This window comes from Hemicordylus capensis, chromosome 2 (genome assembly GCF_027244095.1).
Source record: "Hemicordylus capensis ecotype Gifberg chromosome 2, rHemCap1.1.pri, whole genome shotgun sequence".
Lineage (NCBI taxonomy): Eukaryota > Metazoa > Chordata > Lepidosauria > Squamata > Cordylidae > Hemicordylus > Hemicordylus capensis.
In genome coordinates, this window is record NC_069658.1 from 345782396 (window position 1) to 345810180 (window position 27785).

Sequence of the window (27785 nt, forward strand, 5' to 3'; positions counted from 1 at the left end):
CCCACTAAAAATGGAAAACCAGCTGTTTTCTATAATATGATATGGAGGATATTGAGATGATGCAAATTTGTGTATGTATTTCTAAGATATGGTTACATTTGAAAGTGGGGAGCATTTATATTTTAGGGTGGGGATAATAAGTGGACTATAGATAAATTAGAGCTACACCAGAGATGATCAGAAAACACATTTTCATCCCCCATCTATGAAATATGGTTCATATATATCATTTATCAGAAGGTAAAGTCACATAATGGTGACATTTCCCTGTAATTTTTCCTCACTGATGATTTCTCCGTCTCCCTATGTAGACAGATTAATACTTAATCATGAATTGAGAAATGATCAAAAACTTACCTTCAGAGCATAGCTAGATAGGGATTTGACTATATAGTGGCAGACAAATGTTTCACTTCGGGAAAATAAACAGGAAAGGTCCCACAGAGTGGCCTACCTTCTGACTATTAATCATATAAGCTAACTGTGATCATGGGCAGCATCCAGACTAGTTAATAATGACTAAACACCATTGAAATCACTGAGACAAATTAGTTTTGACTAATTTAAGTCCCATTAATTTCAATGAGACTTAGTAATGACTAAATAAGCCAAGAAGCTGCCCAGCGCTTTCTTCATTAGTTAGATCATCACTGGCTGACATCTTCCACAGTGCTATGAGGACAGAAAAGGGGCTTCACTCTCGCATAGCAGCAGGAGCCTAGCTACGCTGAAACCTTGCTGCACAGCCCAGCACAGGGAGAAGGGGGAAGCTATTTTCAATTATCTCCCCTTCCTCCAAGAGCATTCTTTTGCTGCCAGATTGCCAGAATATGCCCCTGAGGGTCTCACAGCCCTTAGGGACATGTTCCTGAGAGTAGAAAGGGCTTTCAGAGGGGAAGTACAACAGGAAGTACTTTTTCACACAGCACATACTTAATCTATGGAATTCTCTGCTGGGGATGTGGTGATGGCCACTAGCTTGGATTGCTTTGAAAGAGGCTTAGACAAATTCATGGAGGACAGGTCTATCAATGGCTACTAGTTTGGTGGCTATAGGCCACCTCCAGCCTCAGAGGCAAGATTCCTCTGAATACCAGTTGCAGGGGAGCAACAACTGGAGAGAGGGCTTGCCTTCACCTTTTGCTTGTGGGCTTCTGTAGTGATCAGCCCCTCCTCTTCCCTAAAGAGCTAACTGGAAGTGAACCCTGTTCTGACTGACAGGCTGGTGAACACCAGGGAACAGCCAATCAGCACACCAGGTGAGTGAGACCTAGAGAGTGGTTGGGAGGAAGAGAAGAGTTTCTTTCTTTCCTTTTTCTTTTGTTAGAAGGAAGCAGGCTGGGGGTGAGAACAGGATGTGTGGCCATGGAGTATGACTGCAAAATAGAACTGCAGATCCTTGAGAGACAGGACTGCAGGAAGCTTGATTCTCATCAGGTGTTGGGCGAGTTTCAATGAAAGGGGGATTCAGCATAGGCAACAGTTAGTCAGATATTGTGTTAGAAACTTATGTTTATTTTGTGTGATTTGTATATCCTTGAAATCGTTCTATTGCTGTTTACCTGTAACGTAACTAAACTAAGCCTGCACCTATCCAGCTTTGGCATTGCAAAAGACTCTGTAAACTTTTAAAGGTGTTTTTGTATTTTCTTACATCCATGTTCTTTGCAACTGGGTAACCACAATTTTTAAAGTTGGCCGCCCCAATATCATCTGGGCTGCTTTTTTGAAGTATTCTGGTAACCACTGAGTATTGCTTTTGTTTACCTAAAACTAAAAGCTGAGAGAGCCTTAGATGGAAGCTGTCTGTAGTATTTTGAATAAACCTTCCCCCCTTTTGTTCTTTGTATTTTAAAAGCCTCTTTGACTGGATTTTTGACTTAGAAGGAAGGGGGCTGGCAGGGGGTCTCACTCTGGAGCGCGCACACATGCCTCAGGAGCTCGGCAGCTATTAGTTTTCTCACCATGTGTAAGCTTAAATGTGGAAGGTTTCTGAATACTTTTCCAGTAGCAAAAAACAGGAGAGTTTCCCTGGGATTTCCACCCAAGCTCAGGTGGGGAGTTAAGCTCTGTCAATAAGTGGGTGGTGGCGGCAGCCTTAGAACTACCAGGGAACTACCAGGGAAGTTTCAAGGGAGAAGCCTTTGCTCGGAAAGCATAGAGGGGATGATTCAGCATTTTTCTTCCTTTTACGTGGGTTTGCTCTGAGACAAAGGCTGGTAATCCGCCACAGCTTCCCAGGGACATCTGGTGGGCTGCTGAAACAGATTGCTGGACTAGATAGGCCTTGGGCCTGATCCAAGGCCTGATTGCAACTCTTTTTGAATCAACATGTATCAGTTCCAAATAACACATAAGAAACTTGTTTATTGTGTGGTTCTATATCAGACACAATATGAAAATAATATTTTCTGTTGACAAGAAAACAGAAGTGTACATTTTTGGCAAATTGTCACATGTATATTGGACACAAGATTGCAATCCATTTGGAGGAATAGAAAAGGAGGAGTTGATTAATTTCAGAGCATTTGTTTAACAAAAACCTTGCTGCACCAAGAAAACAAAAAAAAAGATAATGCTATTTTTAAAAAGAAAGCCAACTCATAGCAAAGTTTTTAAAACTTAGGACCCAAACCCCCACAGCAGCAGATGTCAGTCATATCTTCAGATCCAACTTCAGGGTGTATTTTTGCTTTGCTTTTCCTGTTCAATGGCTGCCAAGCAAAGAAGAGAAATGTTACTTGCCAATATTTGACACTTACACTGTACATCACTTTGTTTTTTTAAGCACTTCAGAAATAATATGTTAATATTATTCTAGTCATCAAATTGTGCAAAATAGGTGGATTAAAGCATCATATATCAATTTTTTTCATACCCAGAAAGCTACCATTTAAACATTTTAAATGGTAGTTGCATATTAATACTGGCTCACTGTTGAGAGCTCTGGGCACAGGGAATCTCTGGGATTTGCAGTTGCAGGGAAACTAAATCTCATGTTCTGTGAGAAACAGCAGTTTATGTTAGTCTACTTGAAATAAACCCTTCCCTAAACTGTATTGTGTAAAGTTCATTCTAAGGTGTACCTTTCCTAGGTTTATAATAGCATAGATGACATGAGACACTGTAGGATAGTAGTTCGTATGCTGGACTTAGACAAGGGAAACCAAGGTAGAAATCTCTGGTCTGCCACAAATATGACCAGGTTATCTTTGGCTATCCTTGGTTTGCCCAACTTAGCTAATATTGCAAGAGTCTTGTAACCTAGCAACAACTGCAAGGTTGTTATGCAGATAAAGGCGCCGCCCTGTCTGCCACTTGGAGTTATTTGGAGGACGGACGGGATAAAAATACAATTGTTGATGACAATGATGAAAGGCATATCTTCAAATTCATATTCAACATCTCTTTATTTTATCATTCATTATTTACTTAAAAGATGTGTACTCCAGTTTTCCTAAAGTAGCAAATAAAATTAATTAAAAAAATAAAAGCAGTAATAATAACATACAGCAACCAGATAAAATCAGAACTAAAATATGTTCAACTAAAAAGCACTAAGAGTAAAGATCTTCAAAATCTTCCCTAGGAGAACTGCAAAGCTGTACCACCACCACCACCACCACCACCACCACCAGAAAAGACCTATCCCTTGCCTTGTTCCCACCCATGCAATTTGTGTCAAAGTGGGTGTGGGGAGAGGCTGATTGTAAAGCCTGATTAGGTTCTGGTTATCGTAAGGTAACTTGGTCCAGGCCATATAGCCATATTCACAATATTATGGAAGTAAAAGTGAAGTGAAGAATTGTCTCCTCTTTGTTACAACCCCAAGAGTATTGTATAAGTGGGCACTATAGTGAAGCATCATCTTTCATTGGGAAAAGGCTGGCACTAGTATCCATGCATTATAAATATCTACTGTGCTTGACTGCTCTTATTGGCTTCTGATTTCTTTTGCAACAATGAAGAAGCAAGGTTGCTAACCTTGTATAAATAAATGAGTTAATATTCTCTGATGTAGTGAATATGAATATGCACCAACATCTAGCTGCTCAGTGGCTCTAAAATCAAGATGTGAATTTATCCCCAATAAAACCACTGAATGCTTGTTCAAAAGTAAATCTCTAGTGCCCTTCAGATGAACCCATCCCTTCCTCGTAATCAGTGGAAAATGGCAAATGGATGCCAGGACATATGAGCAATCTTAAAAGGCAGGATACTGAGCATTTATTTCATACTGATAGCTCTTGCTTTCCACAAAATGGTCACAAGTGAATGCTTACAACATGCAATGATGTTCAAAGCCACACACAGATCACATGTTTTCTCACTATTCTTCCCTGTCTTCAGAATGTTATACAACACTCCTTGTGAAACCAAACTGAGTGATAGCTTTTCTGACCATGATATCTTTAAAACATTTTTTAAAAATGAGTTTTCCTTTGGGATCCTAAAAAAATTCAAAATCCTGCAGTCAGAAAGGCTTGTTTATTTCACATTTGACATGAGGAAATCACAGCTCATTTCAATGTTCACCTTTGCTTCGCCCCCCACACTGTGGGCAGAGACACAGACTTGTATTGTTGCCTAGAGTCCATAGCATGATACCATCATAACAATGCTGAGGAGCCTGATGATGAAAAAGGCCCATGGCCAATGGGCTAATTCTCATAGTCAAATTCTGCCATGTGATCATGTACGTGGGTTGTACTGCTGTTCCTCACATCAGAAAAGTTTATGTGAACCTGGCTACACAACTACCTATTGCTGTGATTGTGGCTGCACTTTCCCCAGAAGCTGTGATTGTGGAGGTGGATGCTGCTTCCCCCACATGCATAGCCAGTGTGGGATATGTGGTTGTGTGCATGCTTACCCAAGTCTGTTGTTTGGTTATGGGAAGTTCTCCTTTGTCTCAAGGATATGCCTGTGTTCTTTTGTTGCACATGAAGGGTAAATTTAATGCAAGTCTGTGTCCAGGAATGACAGAAACTTGCCAAGCATAATAATTCTGAGCACAAGAAGTCATGAGTTATATTACAAATGGGAAACAGAAGAGTGGACAGTATACAGTTTGTGCCAGATGTAAGAAATCTTCTTTCTTTAGAACAGGACCGGTCACGTTGGCTTAGAAGGCCTGAATGATTCAATTCCTGCCAGTTACAGCTGCAGAATATTAAAGTGATATTCTCCTTTTTTGGTTAGCAAAATTTGGATAATCTAACTTAACACTAGATCAGTTCTAGAAGTGTAGCTATGTTATTCTGTTGCAACAAAAACAGAGTGTTGCAAAACCTTAAATACTAAAACTGATGGTGTGTGAGCATCTGTAGGCAAGTGTCAATCATTCAATATGATACACAAGTCCAGAAGAGGGCAGCACTAAGCAAGCTTTAAATGATCAAGTATTATTGCCTCCTATAGCATGGTAGAATATTCTGCTTATTAAAGGAACAAGAAAGGAGTGTTATGGCATCCTTAAAGACTCACAGTTGTATTATAGCATACGTTTTTGTGGAGTATTAAGGCATAAAGTTTTATGTCATAATAAATGTGTTAGCTGTTGGAGTGCTAAGGTGCTACAACACTCTTTTTGATAACAGGCTAATACCACTTTCCCTCTGGCATTTATTAAAAAAAATATCTTAGATTAAGTGTTCAGTTATATAACCATGCTTCTGGATAGACTGATAAAATAAATTATTTAAAAGGCTTGCTTATTTTGAAAACAGTAACCTCAATGAGAATAGGATCAAGCTCACTGGGCAATGTAACTGACCAATATAAATTCTGTTACAGCTACATAATACAATAATAAAGCCAAATTAATCAATTATTTTAAAAGCACAAAGGAATACATTTAAGAGGAACCTGGTTCATGAGATTCCTGAGAATTTGTCTATTATGCATATTAAGCTAAACATCAGTTGTAAATTCAGGTTGCATGTATTACTTACTTTCTTTAGTGGGGAGTGGATTTTTTTCTCTGGTTTCAGTTTTTTTCAGTTTGGTCTTATCAAATGTTTCAATTTCTGCAAAATCCGGTTTGTCAGACATGATGGATCCTGACAAAGAGAAAACACACACCCTCAGGTTTGTTAGCTAGTGCCATGTTACAAGCCCCACACCGTCTTTTAAAAGCTCTAGATCATTTCTGTTGTTGTTTAAATCCTGCATTATACACGTCACATCCTAAGAGATCTGAGGTTTTATTTTTGATAAAGACATACCAAGAAATAAAACAATTATATTTTATCTTGGAGCAAATATATCAAAATACTGTGAAATCAAAACATTTTTTAAAGCAAAAATGAGAAATGAAGTGCAAATGCATAGAAATCAGGCTTCTGACATTTAATTATTTTATAGAATAATCTAACAAAAATATAATTTTACAAACTTAGTCTTCTTAAAAGGACATTGTAATAAGATTCATTTTTTTTAACATCCAGTTTTGTTTAACAGAATAAAAACACAAGATACATTTCTGGATTACTTATTGTGAACAATTGTGCTTAACAATAGAAGGATATATGTGTGGATTGCTTTGTTCCCTCGCACCCTACTTCATACAGAATGGTTTTGATTAGACAAACATTCCGGCATTAAACACTTTACCTATTTTAGCTTTTTTGTGCTAATTGCAGATTGTCTCCCATAGAAACCGAAGGCAAATACATCCTTTAGCTGGGGGTGGGGGGGAGGACAAGATTACAGTCAGGAATGAATTTGCACCAAAGATTACGAATAAAACCTCCTCTTTCATGCCTTTCTTGAAAAGCTATATTATTGCTTTTTGGGGTGGTGGTGGATATGATGACAGAAAACAAACTCAAGTCACATGCTATTACCTGTCCTGCTTCTCTCTCTTCAGTTGCTTTTTGACCGTCTGAGCCAGCACGAGTTTGAAAAGGTCATACAGATCCCTCCTCCCATCTCAGCCCACCTCCATTAATATTGATAAGCTTGCAGCAAGTGTAGTTCAGCAAATGACAGATTATTATTTCACAGAGCAAGCTGGGTATAGCTGGGGGTGGGGACAGGGAGGAAACCACAACTTGCATAATGTTACAAGGGAAAGGAAAGCAAAATTTTCTTTTGGCTTCTCCATTTATTGAGCCCATATCTTAACTAACTACATGTAATAGAGTTGAGAAAAAGCAAAAATATTCCAGACAAAGAAAGGGGAATCCAGAGGCACGTGTGTGTGTGCGTGTGTGTGTGTGTGTGCGCGCGCACACACACACACACACACACACACACACACTTCACCTTGCTTCTAAGTAAATTGAAATGGCCCCATGGAAGGGCTGACCTTCAAAGCACTATTTGAATTCCCAAGTGCATGGGAGATAGAGATTGACCCAGAATTTGATTAGAGCTGGGGTGTGGAGCAAGTTCTGACTGCTAGATGAGAAAGCTTTTGCTGTTTCTCTTCCCTTCTTTCTGCCCTTGCGTGAGTGGTAGGTAGGCTAGGATGCAGAATTATTTTCACATAGGGAACACCATTTTCAGTTTGTATCCTCTGAAAAAGATGTGTTGGCAATTTCATAGGAACTAATGAATAAGAATGGGCATGATCTCTGTCCCTGGGGACAGTAGATTCCATGAGGGTGTCCTGAACTCCTGCTCATCAGTACATATTTCAGTAGGTGTCAACCAAAACGGAAGTCAGTAGATGTTCCATAACCAGGATGACCCCATTTAAACCAAAGTGATTTGAATCAAATACAACATAAAATGAATGACCCCTGCTAACTGGGCAAAGAGGCACCTTTTACCGTGGTGATTCTCTTTATTTAGCAGGGGGAGAGTAACTGGCCCTATCCACCCCCAGCACAGTACTTCCAGTGACTGTAGCTGGGGTGTGTCTTATGCTTCTTTTTAGAATGTGAGCCCTTTGGGGACAGGGAGCCATCTTATTTGTTTGTTATCTCTCTTTGTAAACCGCCCTGAGCCATTTTTGGAAGGGCGGTATAGAAACTGAAATAATAATAATAATAATAATAATAATAATAATAATAATATTTCATTTTTGTTCCATCCTTCCACTTAGTTCAAGCCAGCAGATATGGTCTTCACTCCTATTTTATCCTCACAACAACTCTGTGAGTTAGGTTAGGCTGAGAGAGTGACTGCCCCAGAGATATATAGTGCACTTTATAGCTATGTGGGGAGTCCTTGGGTCTCCCTGGCACTAGTCTGACATGCTAACCACTCCCTTAACATCTCTAATCTGAGATGTTAACTACTATGGTACACAGCGTCATATTTTAAATTCCCAGCAAAGAGGCCAATTTAAATACAGTTTACATAGGGACATAGGAAGCTGCCGTATACTGAGTCAGACCATTGATCCATCTTGCTCAGTACTGACTACACAGACTGGTAGTGGTTTCTCCAAGGTTACAGGCAGGAGTCACTCTCAGCCCTATCCTGGAGAAGCCGGAGAGGGAACTTGAAACCTTTTACTCTTCCCAAAGCAGTTTACTGTTTTGATATTCATAGGTTTCCTGCAACTATTACAATTAAAAAAAAACCACCCCAAAATATTCATGTCACAGTCTCTGCTAGTGGAAAGAAAATTTATTGAAATATATTGTCATTCCCCAGTGTTCTCATTTGTCACATGGCAGGACATAGTACAAGTCACAAGAATAAAACTGGAAACTGTTTTACAGAGTTCTGTAAGAAAAAATCCAGTCTTTCATAGTTCCTTGTTTCCTGCTGTTAGAATCTGTAACTAAGATATCCACATTATGATGACCTGCTCTTGAGACCATAAATATTTTGTTTTTCTTGGAATTTTAAAGTTATGATATTATAGCAATAATAACAAAGACTCGAGTTCATATACAATGTCAAACCATGACTTGGCACTGAATGAACTTAGGGCTTGTGTGTGCACTTCTCCCCCTCCTTTCTCCTCTTCTGTATATCATTCCCTCCCTTTCACATGGCAAAGGATGGTTTCCACTTGCTCTCCAAACCAGACAGAACAGTGGGGATGGGAGAGAAAAATATTATTACAAAAGTGAGGTCAGAAGATCAGCAATCCAAGAGGTAGGTGTGTACCATTAGTATGCAGAGCTCAGATGAAAATGAGACCCATTCAAAAAGAGATCCATCTAATCTGCATGGGCGTGACCCACAACCAACATGTACCACCCAATTGAGCCAAGATTGATAGTGTCAAATCTACATATAGATTCCAATTCAGGCTTGAGTCTCCGGTTGTTGTTGTTGTTTGGGGGGATTGTTTGAGGGGGGGGGGAGAACTTTCAGGTCTATTAAAGAATGTCCAGGGAGACTGAAATCCAGGGCTGACAGTTATTGCAGTCTAATGAGGAGGTGTCCAGCTACTCCTCTTATGTGGTTATGCTGGATCAGTTTCAGTTTATGACTCCTGATGATGTGGATAAGCTGCTTGGAGCAGTGCAGGCTACCACCTGTTCTCTTGACCCTTGTCAAATATGGCTTTTACTATATAGCAGGGGGATTGTTATAGAGGGCCTGGTAGAAATCATAAATGCTTCTCTGAGGGAGGGCAGGAAGCCCTCCTGTCTTAATGAGGCAATTATTAGACCTCTTCTGGAGAAGCTTGCGTTGGATCCCTCCGAGTTAAGCCAGTATCCTGTCTCCAACCTTACATGGTTGGGTAAGGTAATTGAGAGGCTGGTGCCTTCCCAGCTCCAGACAGTCTTGGAGGAAACTGATTATCTCTAGACCCATTTCATACTGGCTTTCGGGTGGGCTATGGGGTGAAGACTGCCTTGGTCGGTCTGATGGATGATCTCTAATTGGCAATCAACAGAGGGAATGTGGCTCTATTGGCCCTTCTGGAGCTCTCATAGGCTTTCAATACTATCGACCATAGTATTCTTCTGGACTGTCTGAGAGGGTTGGGAGTGGGAGGCACTGCTTTGTAGGGATGTGCATGGAACTAGAAAAGCCAGATTGGCTCAAATCCAATCTGGATTTGATCCAGCCTGGCCCCCTGAGTAACCTGGGCCAGTTGGGCTTCTGTTCAACAACAAAACAACAAATATTTATATACCACTTTTCAACCAAAGTTTCCGAAGCGGTTTGCACAGAGAAATAAAAAATAAATAAATAAGGTGGATCCCTGTCGCCAAAGGGCTCACAATCTAAAAAGGAGACATAAGATAGACACCAGCAACAGTCCCTGGAGGAATACTGTGCTGTGAACCAGCCTGAACTGGTTTGGAGCAGTTTGTGATCAAGCCACTCAAACTGGCCCAGTTTGTGTCAGTCTGGTTCGATCACATCTATATATGTAAATGGCAGACAGGCACACTATGACATATATTGAATTAGATGTACAAGGAATGAGCTCTTGATTAAATATGATTCTACAATATGATCTTGAGAATGTACCCACCATTTTCAAGGAGAATGCATCTACAATATAATCTTGAGAATATACCCACCATCGGGAACCACTTTGAAGTTCTGAACCTCATTGATAGGGAACCAGAGGAACTGTAGAATGAAATCAAAGAAGTTGTTAAGGAGGCATGTGAAAAGAGACTGCCAAAGACCAAGAAACAGAAGAAAGCAAAATGGATGTCAGAACAGACGGTGGAAATTGCTAAGAGGAGAGAAGCCAAAGTCAAGAAAGACAAAGTCCTCAGGAAGGAACTTAATAGGGAATTTCAGAAAGCTGTTAGAAGAGACAAGGAGCAGTACTACAATGACATCTGTAAATACCTTGAGGATAGAAATAGACACAGAAAAACAAGGCAAGTTTTCCAAAAGATCTCTGAACTCAGAGGGAGGTTCCAACCTCAAATTGGTATGTTAAGGGATGCCAAAGGACAGATAGTAACTGATTTAGAGAAGCTCAAACAGAGATGGAAGGAGTATACTGTACAGCAGGGATGTTAACATACTCTAGAAGATAGTCCTTACTTGCAAGAACCTTTAGTATGGGAAGATGAAGTTAGATCAGCACTCCAGTCATTACCAAGTCGGAAGGCTACAGGAATTGATGGAATACCTTCAGAAATATGGCAGGCAACAGAAGGAGAATCAGTCAAGGCTCTAACCAAATAAATGCTCAGGATCATCCAACACAGATTAGAGCCCTATGTGGACAGGGGAATGCTGGATGTTCAAGCTGGTTTCAGAAAAGGCCGAGGAACAAGAGACATCATTGCTGATGCATGCTGGAAAATTGAGAAAGCCAAAGAATACCAGAAAGAAGTCAATATGTACTTTATTGATTACAGAAAAGCCTTTGATTGCGTCGACCATGTCAAGTTGTGGAATAGCCTTAGGAAAGGAGGCGTCCCAGAACATCTCATTGTTCTCATGAGAAACCTATACACAGGCCAGGAAGCCACAGTCTAGATGGAAAATGGTGAAACAGACTGGTTCCAGATCAGCAAAGGTAAAAGACAAGGCTGTATACTTCTTTATGCAATCAATTTATATGCTAAACATATACTGAGAGAAGCTGAATTGGAAGAAGATGAGCGTAGTTTTAAATTTGGAGGAAGAAACATCAATAACCTGTGCTATGCTGATGACACCACTCTGATAGCTGAGAATGAGGATGATCTGCAAACTCTAGAAATGAAACTCAAGAGCACAGTGAAAAAATGGGACTACAATTAAATGTAAAGAAGACTAAACTAATTACAACGGGCTCAGCAGCTAGCCTCAGAATTGATAATGAAGACACTGAAGTGGTGGATAGCTTCTGCCTTTTAGGATCGACCATCAACAGTAAAGGATCCAGCAATCAAGAAATACGCCACAGACTAGCAGTTGGTAGGATTGCAGTGAAGGCCTTGGAAAGGATTTTTAGTTGCCATGACGTGTCTATACCTACAAAGATTAGAATCGATTGGACAATGGTTTTTCCTGTGACACTCTACGGATGTGAAAGCTGGACTCTGAAGAAGCAAGATAGAAAAAGCATGGACGCTTTTGAACTTTGGTAATGGAGAAGACTTTTGAGGATACCATGGACAGCCAGGAAAACAAACAAATGGATCATGGAACAAATCAATCCAGAATTTTCACTCGAGGCACAAATGACCAAGTTCAAACTATCATTCACATTACGCGAAAACCCAGCTCCCTTGAGAAGTCCATAATGCTGGGAAAAGTTTAAGGAAAGAGAAGAAGAGGACGTCGAGCAGCAAGCTGAATGGACTCGATTACGGCGACAGTGATGAATGCACAATTGAGAGACCTTAAAGGCCAATTTGAAGATAGATCATCCTGGAGAGAATCTATCTATGTGGTTCCTAAGAGTCGACACCAACAATGACACTCTCTCTCTCTCTCTCTCTCACTCACTCACTCACTCACTCATTCAATCAGTGTCCGTAATGCAGATATTATTTCCAGAAGAGCTGGAAATATTATGATTCTTATGGACTGATAATCAGAGTGCTGAAGGTGAGTGGTACTGGCGGACCCAGGGCAACCTGCCGATTTGTCAGTTTTCAAAAAATCTGAAAGGAAAAAAACCAAAGGAGCCTAAATCCCTCAAAATGGCACCATGTAAGTTAATAGGACAGAATGTTTGTGGGCAGAGTGCAGTTAAAAGATAAGCAGTTGGGTAGAGAATATAATGGGATTCTGTGACAAGGTCAGGAAAAGGGGCCTTTAACAAAAAGAGCGGGAAATTTATCAACTTGAAGATTCCCTCAATACAGACACAACCCCTTGATCTGTATTGAAGACAGCCACAACCCCACAATCTGAGGGGGGAGAGGTATGTAAAGCTCTTGTTTCTCACCAGCCATTTTACAGCTTTGTGTTTCTGAGGTAGGGGTTTGATAAGGAACTGGGATTAAGTACCAGTACACACTCCCCCCACCCCCCCAGCCAAAAACAGAAAAAATAAAATAAAATTTGCATATGAAGAAAGACCCAAGTTACAGCAGACACTGAAGTTAAAAGAAAAATTGGAAGTGAATACATCAGGAGAGTTAGAAAAATCCTAAAGTCTAAACTCAATGGCGGGAACACCATACAAGCCATAAACACCTGGACTATACCTGTTATCAGATACACTGCAGGAATAATAGACTGGACCCAGGCAGAGCTAGAGACGCTAGATCGTAAGACCAGATAAATCATGACCATCAATCATGCTCTGCACCCCCACAGAGATGTCGATAGGCTATACCTCCCTCGCAGCTCAGGTGGAATGCTGCAAGTCCATCAAACAGTAGAGGAGGAGAAAAGAGGCCTTGAAGAATATATCAAGGACAGTGAAGAAGATGCACTTCAAATGGTCAATAATGGTCAATAATGTGAAACTATTCAACACCAATGAAACAAAGCAGGCCTACAAGAAAGAACAAGTCAAGAACCGAGCAGAAAAATGGAAAAATAAGCCACTGCATTTTCAATATTTGCACAGTATAAGTGGAAAATCAGACATCACCAAGACCTGGCAATGGCTTAAGAATGGCAACTTGAAGAAAGAAACAGAGGGTTTAATACAGGCTGCACAAGAACAGGCACTAAGAACAAATGCAATAAGAGCAAAAGTAGAAAAATCAACCACAAACAGCAAGTGCCGCCTTTGTAAAGAAGCAGATGAAACCGTGGACCACCTCATCAGCTGTTGTAAAAAGATCACACAGACTGACTACAAACAAAGACATGACAAAGTAGCAGGGATGATACACTGGAACATCTGCAAAAAATACAAGCTACCTGTAGCCAAACATTGGTGGGACCATAAAATTGAAAAAGTTGAAGAAAATGAAGATGTAAAAATATTATGGGACTTCCGACTACAAAGAGACAAACATCTGCCACACAAAACACCAGATATCACTGTAGTCGAGAAGAAAGAAAAACAAGTCAAAATAATCGATATTTCTGCTATCCCCTGGTATTGCAATGTCGATTATTTGCTATGTCGATATATCCCCTGGTATTGCTATGTCGAAGAAAAAGAAATAGAAAAAATCACAAAATACAAAGATCTACAAATTGAAATTGAAAGGCTGTGGCAGAAAAAGACCAAAATAATTCCAGTGGTAATTGGCACCCTGGGTGCAGTTCCAAAAGACCTTGAAGAGCACCTCAACACCATAGGGGCCACAGAAATCACCATCAGCCAATTACAAAAAGCAGCTTTACTGGGAACAGCCTATATTCTGCGACGATATCTATAACAATTGACAATAAAATTTTGTTATAATTGTGATGATCATGGTGTACAGCTCATGAAAACCCCAAATCCACAATCTCAGAAAATTAGAATATGACATGGAACCAAGAAGACAAGGATTGAAGAATAGAACAATATCGGACCTCTGAAAAGTATAAGCATGCATATGTATTCAGTACTTGGTTTGGGCCCCTTTTGCAGCAATTACTGCCTCAATGCGGCGTGGCATGGATGCTATCAGCCTGTGGCACTGATGAGGTATTATGGAAGACCAGGATGCTTCATTAGCGGCCTTCAGCAATTCTGCATTGTTTGGTCTCATGTCTCTCATCCTTCTCTTGGCAATGCCCCATAGATTCTCTATGGGGTCAGGTCAGGCGAGTTTGCTGGCCAATCAAGCACAGTACACTGTATACTTTTCAGAGGTCCAATATTGTTCTATTCTTCAATCCTTGTCTTCTTGGTTCCATGTAATATTCTAATTTTCTGAGATTGTGGATTTGGGGTTTCATGAGCTGTACGCCATGATCATCACAATTATAACAAATGAAGGCTTGACTTATCTCGCTTTGCATGTAATGCGTCTGTCTCATATATCAGTTTCACCTTTTAATTTGCATTACTGAAATTAATGGACTTTTGCATGATATTCTAATTTTCCGAGTTTCACCTGTAAATATTTCAAATAAATAAACAATTTCAATCTTTTGAGTTGAACAGCAGAATAAAGAACAGCCCTTTTCTTGACCAGTGCAGCAACAGCAGTTAGCAGTCCTGTATGCCCAGCTTCTGTGCAACAGTGACTGAGAGAAGGTGGGTAATAAGGATAGGTCTTTTTAGAAGTAGTCAGGGGCATAAATATAATTGAGCAAGGTGGTGTGGGACAAATGTGGGCCAGTAGGGAAACTGCCCACTCTTCACTCCCTGACTCACTAGCAAGCTGCTGGCTCCTGATCAGAGTGTGGGATATTATTTGCATAAGAGCAAGTGAAAGGGCATGCCAAGAATGTTTTGTTTGGTTATCATGTCCATATAGTTCTTCTGCAGCAAAGACATTGGGTGGTGGTGGTGGTGGGGAGAACGAAACAGAGGCCCCCAAACCTTCCTTACTTCTTGCCCTTGGGGGCCCCACCTCGCCCTGGCTACGCCTCTGTAGTTAGTGTATGCAAGAAGAAGGAAGAGCAGGCTACAATTGCACAAACCAGTTTGCTAGTATTTCTGCAGGAAAATATTCAGGGAACAAAGTCCTCCAAAGCAAGCAAAGAAGTTATTAGAGGGACAGACACTCTGGCAGATCAAAGCATTTACAGTTGAGCCAATAAGCAGACACAAGTGATTTTATAATCACATTAGTGCTGCCTTGGAATAACACAACTACTCAACAGAAAAAGCCATTTTCTTTCCAAAATTGTTGTGGTATATGTTTGATTCCTAAGGACAGAAACCTTTAAGATTATAGAGGAAATATGTATTTTAAAGTTGACAGGGTGGGGAGGCAAGACCTCCATGAGTCTTAGCCATCAAAAGGCTTGTATCACTGAATTAATGCAGAAAATAAAAGGGTTCCATGTTCCTCGATACAACCGAGGACCTTTCATGGCTGGGTTTATTGTTAGCTTGCTCACAAGATTTCTGCATATCGAGCAAGAAAACAGAATAGAAAGACTCTCTTCCCAGAAAGGATCTTATTCCTCCTTGTGTCTTTTGTTCTGTTTTGATGCCAGTAAAAATATCTCATCTTGGGAACAGAAACAGGTTCCCAGACAAGAAGACAATGAACCATGGGTGTGGGGAAGAGGCAGCATGTGGGTCATGTTGCTCCATGTTGCTGACCTTTATCCTTCAGTTCCTGTTCTTGCCACTACCAATCTGGATTTGCTTGATCTAAAACTGTAGAGCCTTTGTCTTGAGGCGGAAGCCCTAGTGCAGATGGCTGCTTGTCTCTGGCAGTCATCCCTAAGTCAAATCAAAGTCCACCCCATTCTCCGCCTGTCCAGGCTAGTGTAATTGAGGTGCACAAGTTTCAGGTCCTACAATAAACAGAAGGAAGGATGTGGCCAGCACCAGTGTGTGTGTTTACTTTCATAACCCAATGCCTGAGGAACGCATTTGCCGTTTGAAGGAACAAAAGCAGTCAAAAATGTAAAGTGGAATCCAACTGGGACTGCTAGATTATTATTAAGTAAGAGATAGCTGACGTGATTTTGCCAAAGGGAGATGACTTGGGATGTATTTATACCCAGATTATTTGTGCTGGCAGGGGCCAAGACCCCTCTACAAGTCCTGGACATTTACCTGGAAGAAAATTATTTATCCCTGCCGAATTGCAGGTTTGGACCAGTGTTCTCTCCAATTTTTTTCATCTGTGTGCAGAATGAGTTTCGTTCAAGGCAGCAGTATCAAGGCAGTGTGCACGCATGTATTCAGTGTGGGACCTTCCTGATTCAACCTGAGCAGGATCTAAAATTAACTGAGCTGACATTAAAAAAAACATGTGAGCACTTGCACATGTGCATGCCTTAGACAGAACACTGGTTTGGACCCAATTGTTTGAGCTGTCAAAAATTTGGTGGAGATCACTAAGCTCATCCTGGGGGTAAAGATTTGCTGAGTGCAACAAGCACTAGGATTTCTTTTATCATCTTCTTATTCTTTTCTCTCTCTCTCTCTCTCTCTCTCTGTAATCCTATATATATAATTCCTAAGTATACTTTTGTGGCTTGGTCACTCATGCTCTAAAACGCATAGTTCCCCTCACTTATCAGGACATAGAAAGATTTAGAAAATTCAGAACTGGCAGGCACTTAATTCCCATGCACAAAAAGAGCACCTCATATATTTAATTCACTTTAATTATCTTAAGTGCTGTTGTTTTCAATAGAAGAATTATTCTTCCAAGTTTTGCCCTGTCACTCTGTCCCCTTCTCTGAATGTCCGAACACCATTTCTCCTTTCATGTTGCCACCTGCTTCCCTTTTTACAATATACAGTGGGAGGAAGTTATTAAAAGCAAAGAAGGCAGATATTTGTTACATATGTAAGGGGAAGTTAGATGGAAAAAACTAGATTGTGTATGTATATATGCACCTAATTCTACAGAGGCAGAATTTGATGAAGTAGTAACTGCCATATCAGATAGCTAATATTATAATTAACTAGCAGAATGATTATGGGAAACCTTGATGGCATCATGAATGCAGAATTGGATAAGACATCTGTAGCACATAATTTATAGATGTCTTTCCCAAAGATCGCAGAAAGGGGTTTAGTTGATGTGTGGAGGAGGGAAAACCCTAATAAAAGAGATTATACGTGCTACTCAAGAACAAATTGGGGTTTTTTTCCATGCCAGAAAATAGTCCATCAGAAGTAAAACTGATAATTGCTTCTAAGATATATGCTGACCATGTGCCAATAATTATGGTTTCGCACAGGAAGAAGAAAGTAGTAAAGAATATAGGCTGACAGACAAATAATACTCTCTTATACTCCCAGCTAGCTAAAGAAAAAAAATTAAATGAGATACAGATCATTTTAATTAATTTATTTTTCCTGTTAACCTCCCATCAGCAGATATAAGTGACTGTTGAGGAAACCTTTTACGTAGTTATCTCCTTCACACTGCAACAAAATAAAACAAAAAACCAAGAAAGTCACAAACTCAGAAAAGGTATTCTGACCTCAAAATGAGGTGCTTGAAGAAACTCAAGGCAGCACAAAGAAAATGGTAGACAAAAAACAGACCAAATGCAGCTTTAGGCAGACTTTTATACCTAAAAGTGACAGCAAAGTAAATAGTTTACTCCAAGCCAAGTTTCTTCAATATAGAACATAAGAACAGCCCTGCTGGATCAGGTCCATGTCCTATCTAGCCCAGCAACCAGTTTCACTGTGGCCCACCAAGTGTCACTGGGAAGCCCACATGCAAGAGCTGAGGGCATGCCCTCCCTTCTGCTGTTGCTCCCCTGCAACTGGTATTTAGAGGCATCCTGCCTCTGAGGCTGGATAATAAGAATAATAGAGATAAACCATGAATGTCTTCAAGACTATGAGGCTATTTACATGAGCAGCCCAACCCAGGCTAGGGCAGCCCAGCCTGGGTTGGGCTCAGGGTTGATAAAAATTGACGATTTTAAAAAGTTTTTTAAAATGTATTAAAAAATTTTTTTAAATAGATTTTTTAAAAAATTCATAAAGAACCTAGGTCAAAAGAGATCATCATGAATATTAATCATAACCTCATTATATTCTATGAACATGTTAAGAGCTGTATATGGGGATGAGAGATAACAGACCAGATCAATCTTATTCTGTAGATTGTGTACATGCAGCACACACACAGACAGGCGGCATAGCAAGGCTGTAGTGGGCCCAGAGACAAGATTTTAAAATGGGCCCTCACTGAAGCTCAGTTCATAAAGTAAAGTAATCTTAAATGAGGCTGAATAGTGGTACAAAAAGCACAGTAAAATCAATCAGTCAATCAATCTCCTATGTGCCACAATATAACATCATCCTAAATTATTTTTTAAAATGTTTTGTAAATTGTGGATGATGCAAGTCACTTAATGGTACTAGAGAAAGACATGCTGCTCTGGTAGCTCCAGGTCTTAACACTCACATCGATTTCGAATACAACTGAAGGAAGCCTAGACGGTGCGCGGCTGGGGGAGTCAGTCATGTGACTTGCCTCTGAGGGGCCCCCCAAGGCAGTGGGCCCCCAGACAACTGTCTCCCCTTGCCCTATTATAGTTACACCCCTGCACACAGAGTCAAGCCCTTGCTCCCCCACCCACCCCCAAAAGACAGTCCATGAATGGAGGATTTGGGGGGGATGGAGATCTGAGCAGGGAGGAGGAGTCTGGGCAGAAGTCCCTCCACTGTGCGCCCCCCCCCCCAATCCTTAGTCTGTACTGGATGGTGTGGTGCCAGGCGGCTGAGTGTGATTGAGACTTGTGCTACACAGCCAAGAGTGACCTCTGCTTTAGAGAAGTGGGGTGGGGGTGAAAGAGGTGGGATGGGAATATGTTGAGTGTTGAAATGTTCCTGCCAATGCATATTTGTATAAATATACCTGTTTCATATTCTTGTGGGTTCAGTTGCTGTTTGTGCCCTCAAGAACTCACGTGTTAAAAATACTGCATATGTCAGTGTGTGTGTATTATGTTTAACTTGGTGGGCAGTGGGGGGGCTCAAAAGTCCTTTAGGTCCAGTCTCCAAAATTACCTTGTTGTACCACTGGGGGAATGGAACAGAGAGTGAAACCAAAAGTGAACAGAACATATTCATGGAGTCCTGAGGAAATGTTTTCTGAGTGTATCCTCCACTGTAGAAAGGGAAGTTCCCTTTCTATTTTAAGGAAGTTCCTGTACCTGTGGGTAAGAAAGGCATGTGTGCACAATGCAAACAGTGCAACAACGAAATGCAAGGCCTGGTTGTCCAAATGAAACAACATTATGATATGTGTACCTATTATAGTGTGTACCTATCTTCTAAAAATGAAACTTACATCTATCTCTAACTATGTACTAAGGTTATATTAAACAACAAGAATGTACTTTTATAGAAAATGATAATTAAACAGAATCTTCCTGACTAGTAACTTAAATTGTAATTTAAATCATCTATATACTTAATTCTCGTAGATGTGCTGGTGAGGATGCATGGCGGAACTCTCGCGAGAGTGGCAGCTTGGGTGGGCGGTGGAGCCATGTGCGCGGCAGGAGGCGGTTGGCCGGCGGGTGGACTCGGCCTTGCTGGAGGAGGTAGCTGGCCAGCAGAGAGGGAAAGCAGTGCTGCTGCCGGGCTGGCCAGTGGCAAAGGAAAGCGCCTGCTGGGCTGCCACCAGGCAGGTGGCAAGGAAAAGCAGCACCATCGCCTGGCTGGCTGGTGGAGGGAAAGCACCAGCCAGGCCTGTGGGTGGGGAAGAAAAGCGCCAGGCACTATAGTGCAAGGTAGTACCCTGGGTGGGGAGGGAAGAGAAAGCAGAGTGGGAAGGGGAGAACAGAGTGGGGCTGAGGGGATGGATGAGAGACAGGGAGGACTAGGGGCGCAGATGCTATGTGCCTGGGCCAGCTAATTAAAATTGAATCCTCCTGTGAAGCAGTTTAAATTAATTTGATTTAAATCAAATCAATTCTGGTTGGGCTGTTCGTGCAGACTGCCGGGATTACTCCAGATCCCAATGCTTCTATCCCCACTAACATTTAACCCTGGCCCTTAACCGGGGCTAGAGGGCATGACTGTGTCCTTAATCCCAGGTTCGGGATCTTGTGTGTGTTCAGGCTGCACACAGCTGGAGTCCACACTCCAAGAGCACCCAACTCGTGAGGGAATTTGCCAAGGCGTTCGTCTGCTTTTGTTGCATGGTGCATTATGGGATTCCTGGAGGCTGGGACTCATTTTCCCAGTCTCCAGCCATCTGTGCTGTCGGGAGCAGCATGGATTGTGTGGGCATGTGACAGCATGCCAAAGAGGAGCTCCTTGCTCATCCAGAGGGCTGGGGAGAGGTAGATTCAACCCTGCCTTTCCCCCTGCCTGGTTGTGAGAATGACCTTTATTGATAGAGACAAAGGCACAGAAAGCTGTATCAACCTTATATGCAATGGGAGAAGGGAAGATAGTTTCAAAAATAAAATGCAGAACTTTCATAGTAATATGAACATCTGTATACTTCCTCCAATCCTTGTAAGATGATAGAAAACTTTCTACAGGGTTTAAATATCCTAGAATTATTGCCTCACCAAAACAAGTATTAAATGCTCCCATCACTACAGAAGACAAAAAAGACCAAGACTAAAAATAAACACATCACTTGGATCAAATGGCGATTCCTTTGCATTTTATAAAATGTTTAAGGATCAACTGGAACCCATAATGGAGAAGCTGTTTCATGAACTTATTAATGACTTGAGCTCTCCCACCCTTCCAGACCCACTCTTCATGCTTCATTTGAATTTCTCTTCTCTCTGAAGTGATGAACACTGTAAGTGTGATTGCTCACCTTTCTGTGATTGGGAGACTAGGGTGCCACAGTCTCCTGGTAACGGAAAAGCACGCAATTACTTTTACAGTATTTGACTCTTCAAAATAATGTTGCCATAAGTGTAAAGAATGAGTCCAGGAGGGTGAGTGATGGGCAGAGGGTGGGACCTTCGACCCATCTGAAGCCCTGTTCTTTGAATGCTTGAACAGGGCTCAAGATATACCTACTTAATGGGTGGAAGCCACACCAGTTACGGTTTGAAACCAGGGAAAGACCCATGCCAACTCAGCTCTTGTTGGCCTGTTCTGCATAAAACAGATTATAAAATTCTAGCAAGTATTTTTACCATTAGCTTACATAATATACTGAGAGATTATATCCATAAAGAACAAGCAGAGACAGGGTAGACAATTCATAAATAACATCTCATACTGCGCGGGAGGAGGCAATGGTAAACTTCTCCTGTATTCTTCCAAAGACAACCACAGGGCTCTGTGGTAGCCAAGAATCAAAACTGACTCGATGGCACGCTTTACGCACCGATGACAGAGACAGGGTAGACAATTCATAAATAACGTCTCATACTGCGCGGGAGGAGGCAATGGTAAACTTCTCCTGTATTCTTCCAAAGACAACCACAGGGCTCTGTGGTAGCCAAGAATCAAAACTGACTCGATGGCACACTTTACGCACCGATGACAGCCAGGGGTTACAAACCTCCCCATAAACCCCAAACACAGGATTTTCAATGACATGTTTCCAGGCATATATCAAAGGAATGTCAGTCTTCAACAGACAAACTTCCTGATGGAAATAACGTTTTCTAAAAATTTTAAGTAGGAGCATTTTGGAAGCTAGAGAGGCTTTGATATCTAACTGTGATCTGCCAAAACCAAGATAGTAAACAAAAAAGACTTGCCCTCTGAAGGAAACCATTATTAAGAATTGTCCACTCTGATAAACTGCTTTTTGCAGCCCTCCCACATGAAAGAGGGGACTCATTTGTTCCTGTTGGGACAGCTTTTTGTAGACAGGAAAGTTCACACAGAACCCAACGCCACAGATCCCGGCATCCCAGTTTGTTCCCTTTGCAAAACTGCTCTTGTAGCCCCTCCCCCCAAGCTAAGATACCCAGATTCACAGAAAGCAGTTTGTGCCTTTTAATACATTTCTTGTTTTATGCCTCGCAAAGAAGTCCCAGGTGTAAAGACCCCCATCTCTTCCCTTTTTGATAAGCCTCTTTTAGGTGCAGCCTCCTGAAAGCAATGAGATCCTAGAACCACACTATGTTCCTTGGGAACATAGTTTTTGGTTGTTGTCGAACAAAGGTCCAAAGAAGTCTCAGCATCCGCAGAACACTCAACTTGCTTCCCTTGGACGAACTGCTTTTTTCCAGCCACAAAGAGAGCAGGTCTTGCCGCCCAAAGACCATTTGGCGAGCGGCTTCCTCCAACACCCAGCCTCTCCCCACCCCACGCCGGCACGCCCAGCCTCGCCCCACCTATAAATAGCAGCGCGACGTTATTGGCTAAATCTCGCACTCGCGAGACATCCGGGCGCTAAGCCGATTGTTTTCCTTTGGCTGGCTCACTACTTCTTCCCTCCCTGGCGTCATCACGGCAGCGCGGGCAGGAGACCTAGGAACTGCGCTGCCGCGGGGAGGAGGAGGAAGAAGACGAAGAAGAGGAGGAGGAGGAGGGAGGGAGGAGGGAGGGAGGAGTAAGCGTTAGCCGGCCGGGAAGAGTCTGGCTGAGTCCCCGTTCAAATCTCCCCAAGTCGCGTCACGGCAGCACAGGCAGCACAGACGGGAACGGCGCTGCCGCTGGCTGGGAAGAGGGGAGGAGTAAGCCAGAGCCGGAGAGAAGAATCCGGGTGAGTCCCCCCTGGCGCTGCCCCCACCCCATGTCGCTTCACGGCAGCGCGGGAAGGAGGCACGGGGAGGAGGAGGAGGAGGGAGGAAGCGGAGTCGGGTGGCGCCTCGGAAGACTCGGCGGCCGCACGCTGGGCACCTGCGCTCGGTGTGGTCTCTGCTCTGCCTCGCCGGGCGTTAATGATCGCCCATGGCGACCAGGCGCATGAGGGAGGGCAGGACTGTCAGGTGCCTGCAGCAAAGGCACAGGATGTGGAGGACGTTGCCGGTGCCTTTTTAAAGCACCTGTGTGCCCACCTGTGTACTCCGTGCAGCGAGGCCCAGTGCAGCCGAGGCACACGCACCCAAATGCTTCAGGAGGCAAGGATGTCGTCTGCCCATCAAGGGTTTGCTTGAAATGTACCTGCAGTTGTTGTATCTGCCACGCCAAGTGTGGTGCTGCTTGCAGTTACTTGCCCCAAAACCTCATTCCGGGAGCTTCATAGCTGAGTGGGGATTTGATCCTAGGTTTCCCACATCTGATTTCAGCTCTGACTATCCTACCGTGCTACTTGATTATTATTTGCAGCGAAGTCTTTTGAGGGGTGAACACAAATCCATTTTTTAAAAAACTAGAGTATTAAAAATAACTAGATTTAAAATGAAACCCCAACTCAATACAGACGTGATTTCCAAAGTAATATAAGCTACCTGGAATAATAGTAGCATGAAGGCATCAATTGGGCTGCAAGGAGGCCCAATAGAACAGAACTCCTTATGTGGCCAGGCAAAGGACAGAAGCTTTACTGCATTCTTCATATTACTTTTTTCTTGCCCCTTTAATGTGTATTTGTATTGGCAGAAACAAAACTGAAGGGGTGCTTCATATTGGGTAGGTCTTTAGAGATGCATTCGGGTAGAAAAACAAGGAGAGTTCTCAATTTGATGGTTTCAAGTGCTGTTTAGAGTGTCAAGCCAGCAGAAAAGTGAATATATGCTCCAGTATGTTACAAAAACCAAAATAGCAATACAGATCTTCAACCTAATAGTGAAATAAACTTCAGCTATGCTTTGGATTAACCATAAACATTGCTTATGCCTTAGAGATTAATTCCAATATCCATACTTTTGTTGAAATATGATTTAGGTTTGAGTGAACTATGCTTGGTAGAAGTTGAAAATACTTAGAATTGAACTTTGAAGTTGGTGATAACTTAATGTATTTAATGTTGGTATGAGTCATATGAAACCAGATGAGGAGTGCTAGTTTGTGCCTCTACTATAAGCTAACATGTGCCAGGTATTCTTATACCCAGAAGTGGGACATTGTGCTCTCTAGTTTGACTGAAAATGATGTCTCATAATCCCTCACATTGGGAATAAAACCTATTTTATGTCAGAACACTCAAATATAATTGGCTAGAAGTAGCCAAGAACATAATGTATATTTTTCTTAAGAGTTGCTTGGAGTTCTACAAAACTATATTTCTATGATGTTGGTCTACAAGATGACCTCCAAATGTAATAACACATTGTTATGGAAGTCCTACTTCTCTTTAACAAGTTAGTGAGACTACAAATGCACTTTGGGCGCTGTTCTAACTTTATTGCCCCAAGCAATACTGAATCAGAAGGGATGCTAGTCTGCTTACATGGGAAATTGAGGTTTGCAGTGTTACCTATGTATTCTGTTTAAATGATCTGCTTCCAGTAGTTCATAGCACCTGTGCTATCCACTCCCTCTACTACTCAGAACATGGTTTCTGTGCTTCCTCTTGCTTCACTAGCAGGTAAAATCCTTACCACTGATCTGCTTCTTTTATCTGATACTTAGTAATGGTGGGTGAATGAATTCCAACTTCCTCATATTAGAACTTATCCTTTGCAGCTGTGGTCCCTGGTCTTGCTCTTTTCTAATATCACACATGATTTCTGTAGCATTGTTACATTTGGACTGCTTGAAGCTTCAGTCATAACTCATTTATGTAGTCAGCCAGTGATTTTCCTATGCTTTATGTGTGTGGTTTTCTAAGGGCTTAATCCTGATCTTCTCGCTTCCAAATTGATCTACTGTTTTCTGATATACAACCCTAGTTCTTAATCTCTTTCCCACCTTCTCACTTATTCAGAGCTTTTCTCAACCTGGGTTCCCAAAGCTAGACCTTGGAACTTTTCTTCCTTTTATGTTATAATGAACTTGCTAGTGCTAGGAAGAGTGAGTGCTTAATAACAATCTGCTTTCCTGGAAAATCTAACCTCTGATAGTATATTGATAGAAATTGCATACATGAATTCTTCTGGACAAGAGGCTAGGGATTTACATCACAGTGCTAATTTCGTATGGTGGTGATGTGATGGGTAAGGTTCATATCTGCTACTAGTCTGAAGTTACTTGATTAAGTATTGGTGAGGCATTGTGACACAAAGCACTGAATACTTGGACATCATCCTCTTCATGAAGTGGGAAGAGAAATACATAGCTCGCAACTAGAGAACAGTTAAAATACAGCCAGCCTGAAGTGTTGCCTTCCCATATAATTTGATACTTTTGCAAGGTTCTGAAGGCTGCTACTTAACAGCTTTGTGAAAACTGAAGGGACAAGAGTATGTATGGGAGTCTAGCAGAGGGAGGTGTGACTTTATGAGGGATGGACCCTACTAAAGTTGTAACTGGTAACTTGCCAGTGATGGTCAGATCAGGCAAGTAGCTTTATCATGGTTACTTCAGATTTATCTTCATTGTGTGTGAACTCTGCTTTTAAAGCAAGCTAGACAATTGTAAAGGAAAATCACATTTTTTTCTTTTTTATGAAAAAGGAATAAATTAAACTCTGAACAGTTTGGTCTTGCATTATCATCATCTTCCAGGATATGAACTATTGAGAACTCGAAAACACTGCCTCTTTCCTCCCAACTGAACCAGGACTTCAGAACACCCTTTCCTCACCAACTAAATTAAAAGGCAGTTCATACAATCAAAAATTGTGTAGGGCAAGCATCCAGCCCAGTTTTGGAAGTTGTGCATGTTCCTGATTTTCAATAGTGTGTGAGAAAACAACTAGGTAGGAGGTTGGGGTGTGTGTGATCATTTGTGAGACTGGAGCTGGGTAGAATGGCACTATCCTACCCAGCATTTTAATGGTAGGTGGTAAAGCCATTCTACCCAACTCCTCTCTCATGCTATCACTCCTCCTGCCTCATAAGTTCACACACAATTGAAAATCGGTAGTGCACACAGCTCTCACACTTGTCCTACCCAGTTTTGGATCATGTGAACAGCCTTTAAGAGTGCTAGTCTTTAAAAAAAAATTGATATCTGGGCAGAATAGAATTGCAAGTCTCAACTGTAGTACTTATTGCTATTAGTAGTAGAGCCGAATAGCCAGATTTTAGGAGTTATTCTTTATTCTACTGTTGAAGCTTGTTACTAAAGCAAAACATCAATTCATTCATTGTTCTTTCTTCAGTTAATGCACAACTTTTAGACCATGGTGTAAATCAAGATTCAATAATTTACGTTCTGTGTGAAACCATGCTGTACAGTTTAAAACTACAAGCTTATAATGTACATCCCTTCCACGATTTGTTCTTATGTGGAGATAGGATATTTTAAATCTAACTTAAGCAACTGAGAGGAAGTGGAGGGAATTAAAAATGATAGCAAATAAAGATCTTTTCTTTAACAATCTTAAACATTTGAATTGTTGAAGCAAAGTACAAACATGATATTGCTTTGGAGTAATATAGTTGTAGGAGACCACTTAAACCCTGTAAAACAAATCTATCCTCCTCTTACTATTGATGGGTTTTGAGCTAAAATAAGCAATTGCAGTATTCTATTCTGAATATGTGTACTGCTGAATGACATGGAAAGTTGTGCTTCACCAAGCCACCTAATGGTGCAGCAGGGAAATGACTCGATTAGCAAGCCAGAGGTTGCCGGCTTGAATCCCCACTGAGCCCCTGGTGGCGCAGTGGTAAAACTGCCGCCCTGTAACCAGAAGGTTACAAGTTTGATCCTGACCAGGGGCTCAAGGTTGACTCAGCCTTCCATCCTTCCGAGGTCGGCAAAATGAGTACTCAGAATGTTGGGGGCAATATGCTAAATCATTGTAAACCGCTTAGAGAGCTCCGGCTATAAAGCGGTATATAAATGTAAGTGCTATTGCTATTGCTATGTTCTCCAGACTGGGCAACACCTATATCGGGCAGCAGCGATATGTTATTATTACTTATTCAATTTCTATACCGTCCTTCCAAAAATGGCTCAGGGTGGTTTACACAGAGAAATGATATGGATCCCTGTCCCCAAAGGGCTCACAGTCTAAAAGAAACATAAGATAGACACCAGCAACTGTAACTGGAGGTACTAGATAGGGCCGGTTACTTTCCCCCTGCTAAATAAAGAGAATCACCACATTAAAAGGTGTCTCTTTGCCAAGTTAGCAGGGGTTATAGGAAGATGCTGAAAGGCATCATCTCGTACTGTGTGGGAGATGGCAATGGTAAACCAATGGACTTGAATTGTAACATGGAAGAAATGAACAGTAGCTGTTAATATTTTGGTTTTTTAGTGAGGGGAAGGACAGAACCTAGTCTGTCATAAATGTTAAGCCAGGCGTTGACAATTTTTCTTTTGATCTAGGAGCCAGTCCAAAAATTTGTCAGACAGACAATGGGCACTTAACAACATTACCAGACTTCACGATGAACATTGTGGAGGGGAAGGCTAACGGGCTTCTCTTTATCCCCTTTACAAGTAACTTAAAACAAACAGGGTTGCCATG

At 41.6% G+C, this 27785-nt stretch overlaps 2 protein-coding genes across 8 annotated transcripts in view; one reads left to right on the forward strand and one right to left on the reverse strand.

Moving 5' to 3' along the window:
• Positions 1 to 2347: 2347 nt before the first annotated feature.
• On the reverse strand, positions 2348 to 22613 carry LOC128342471 (thymosin beta-12-like). 3 transcript variants are annotated; one of them, XM_053289777.1, is made up of 3 exons: positions 22514 to 22613; positions 5955 to 6062; positions 2348 to 2714 (listed from the first exon to the last, which is right to left on the reverse strand). In XM_053289777.1, the coding sequence occupies exons 2-3, from the start codon at positions 6052 to 6054 to the stop codon at positions 2677 to 2679; spliced, it is 138 nt and encodes a 45-aa protein (XP_053145752.1). In that variant the 5' UTR covers positions 6055 to 6062; positions 22514 to 22613; the 3' UTR covers positions 2348 to 2676. The 3 variants fall into 3 exon arrangements, with proteins under 3 accessions (XP_053145752.1, XP_053145750.1, XP_053145751.1); XM_053289775.1 differs by lacking the exon at positions 22514 to 22613 and adding an exon at positions 6849 to 6999; XM_053289776.1 differs by lacking the exon at positions 22514 to 22613 and adding an exon at positions 6616 to 6747.
• A 231-nt stretch (positions 22614 to 22844) lies between these two features.
• The window catches only part of FAM13B (family with sequence similarity 13 member B), a 98386-nt gene continuing 93445 nt past the window's right edge, over positions 22845 to 27785 (forward strand). For all 5 annotated transcript variants that reach the window (XM_053289771.1, XM_053289769.1, XM_053289772.1 and 2 more), the window contains exon 1: positions 22845 to 23021. The gene's annotated coding sequence lies outside the window, so the exon portion shown is untranslated. The remainder of the gene's footprint in view (positions 23022 to 27785) is intronic.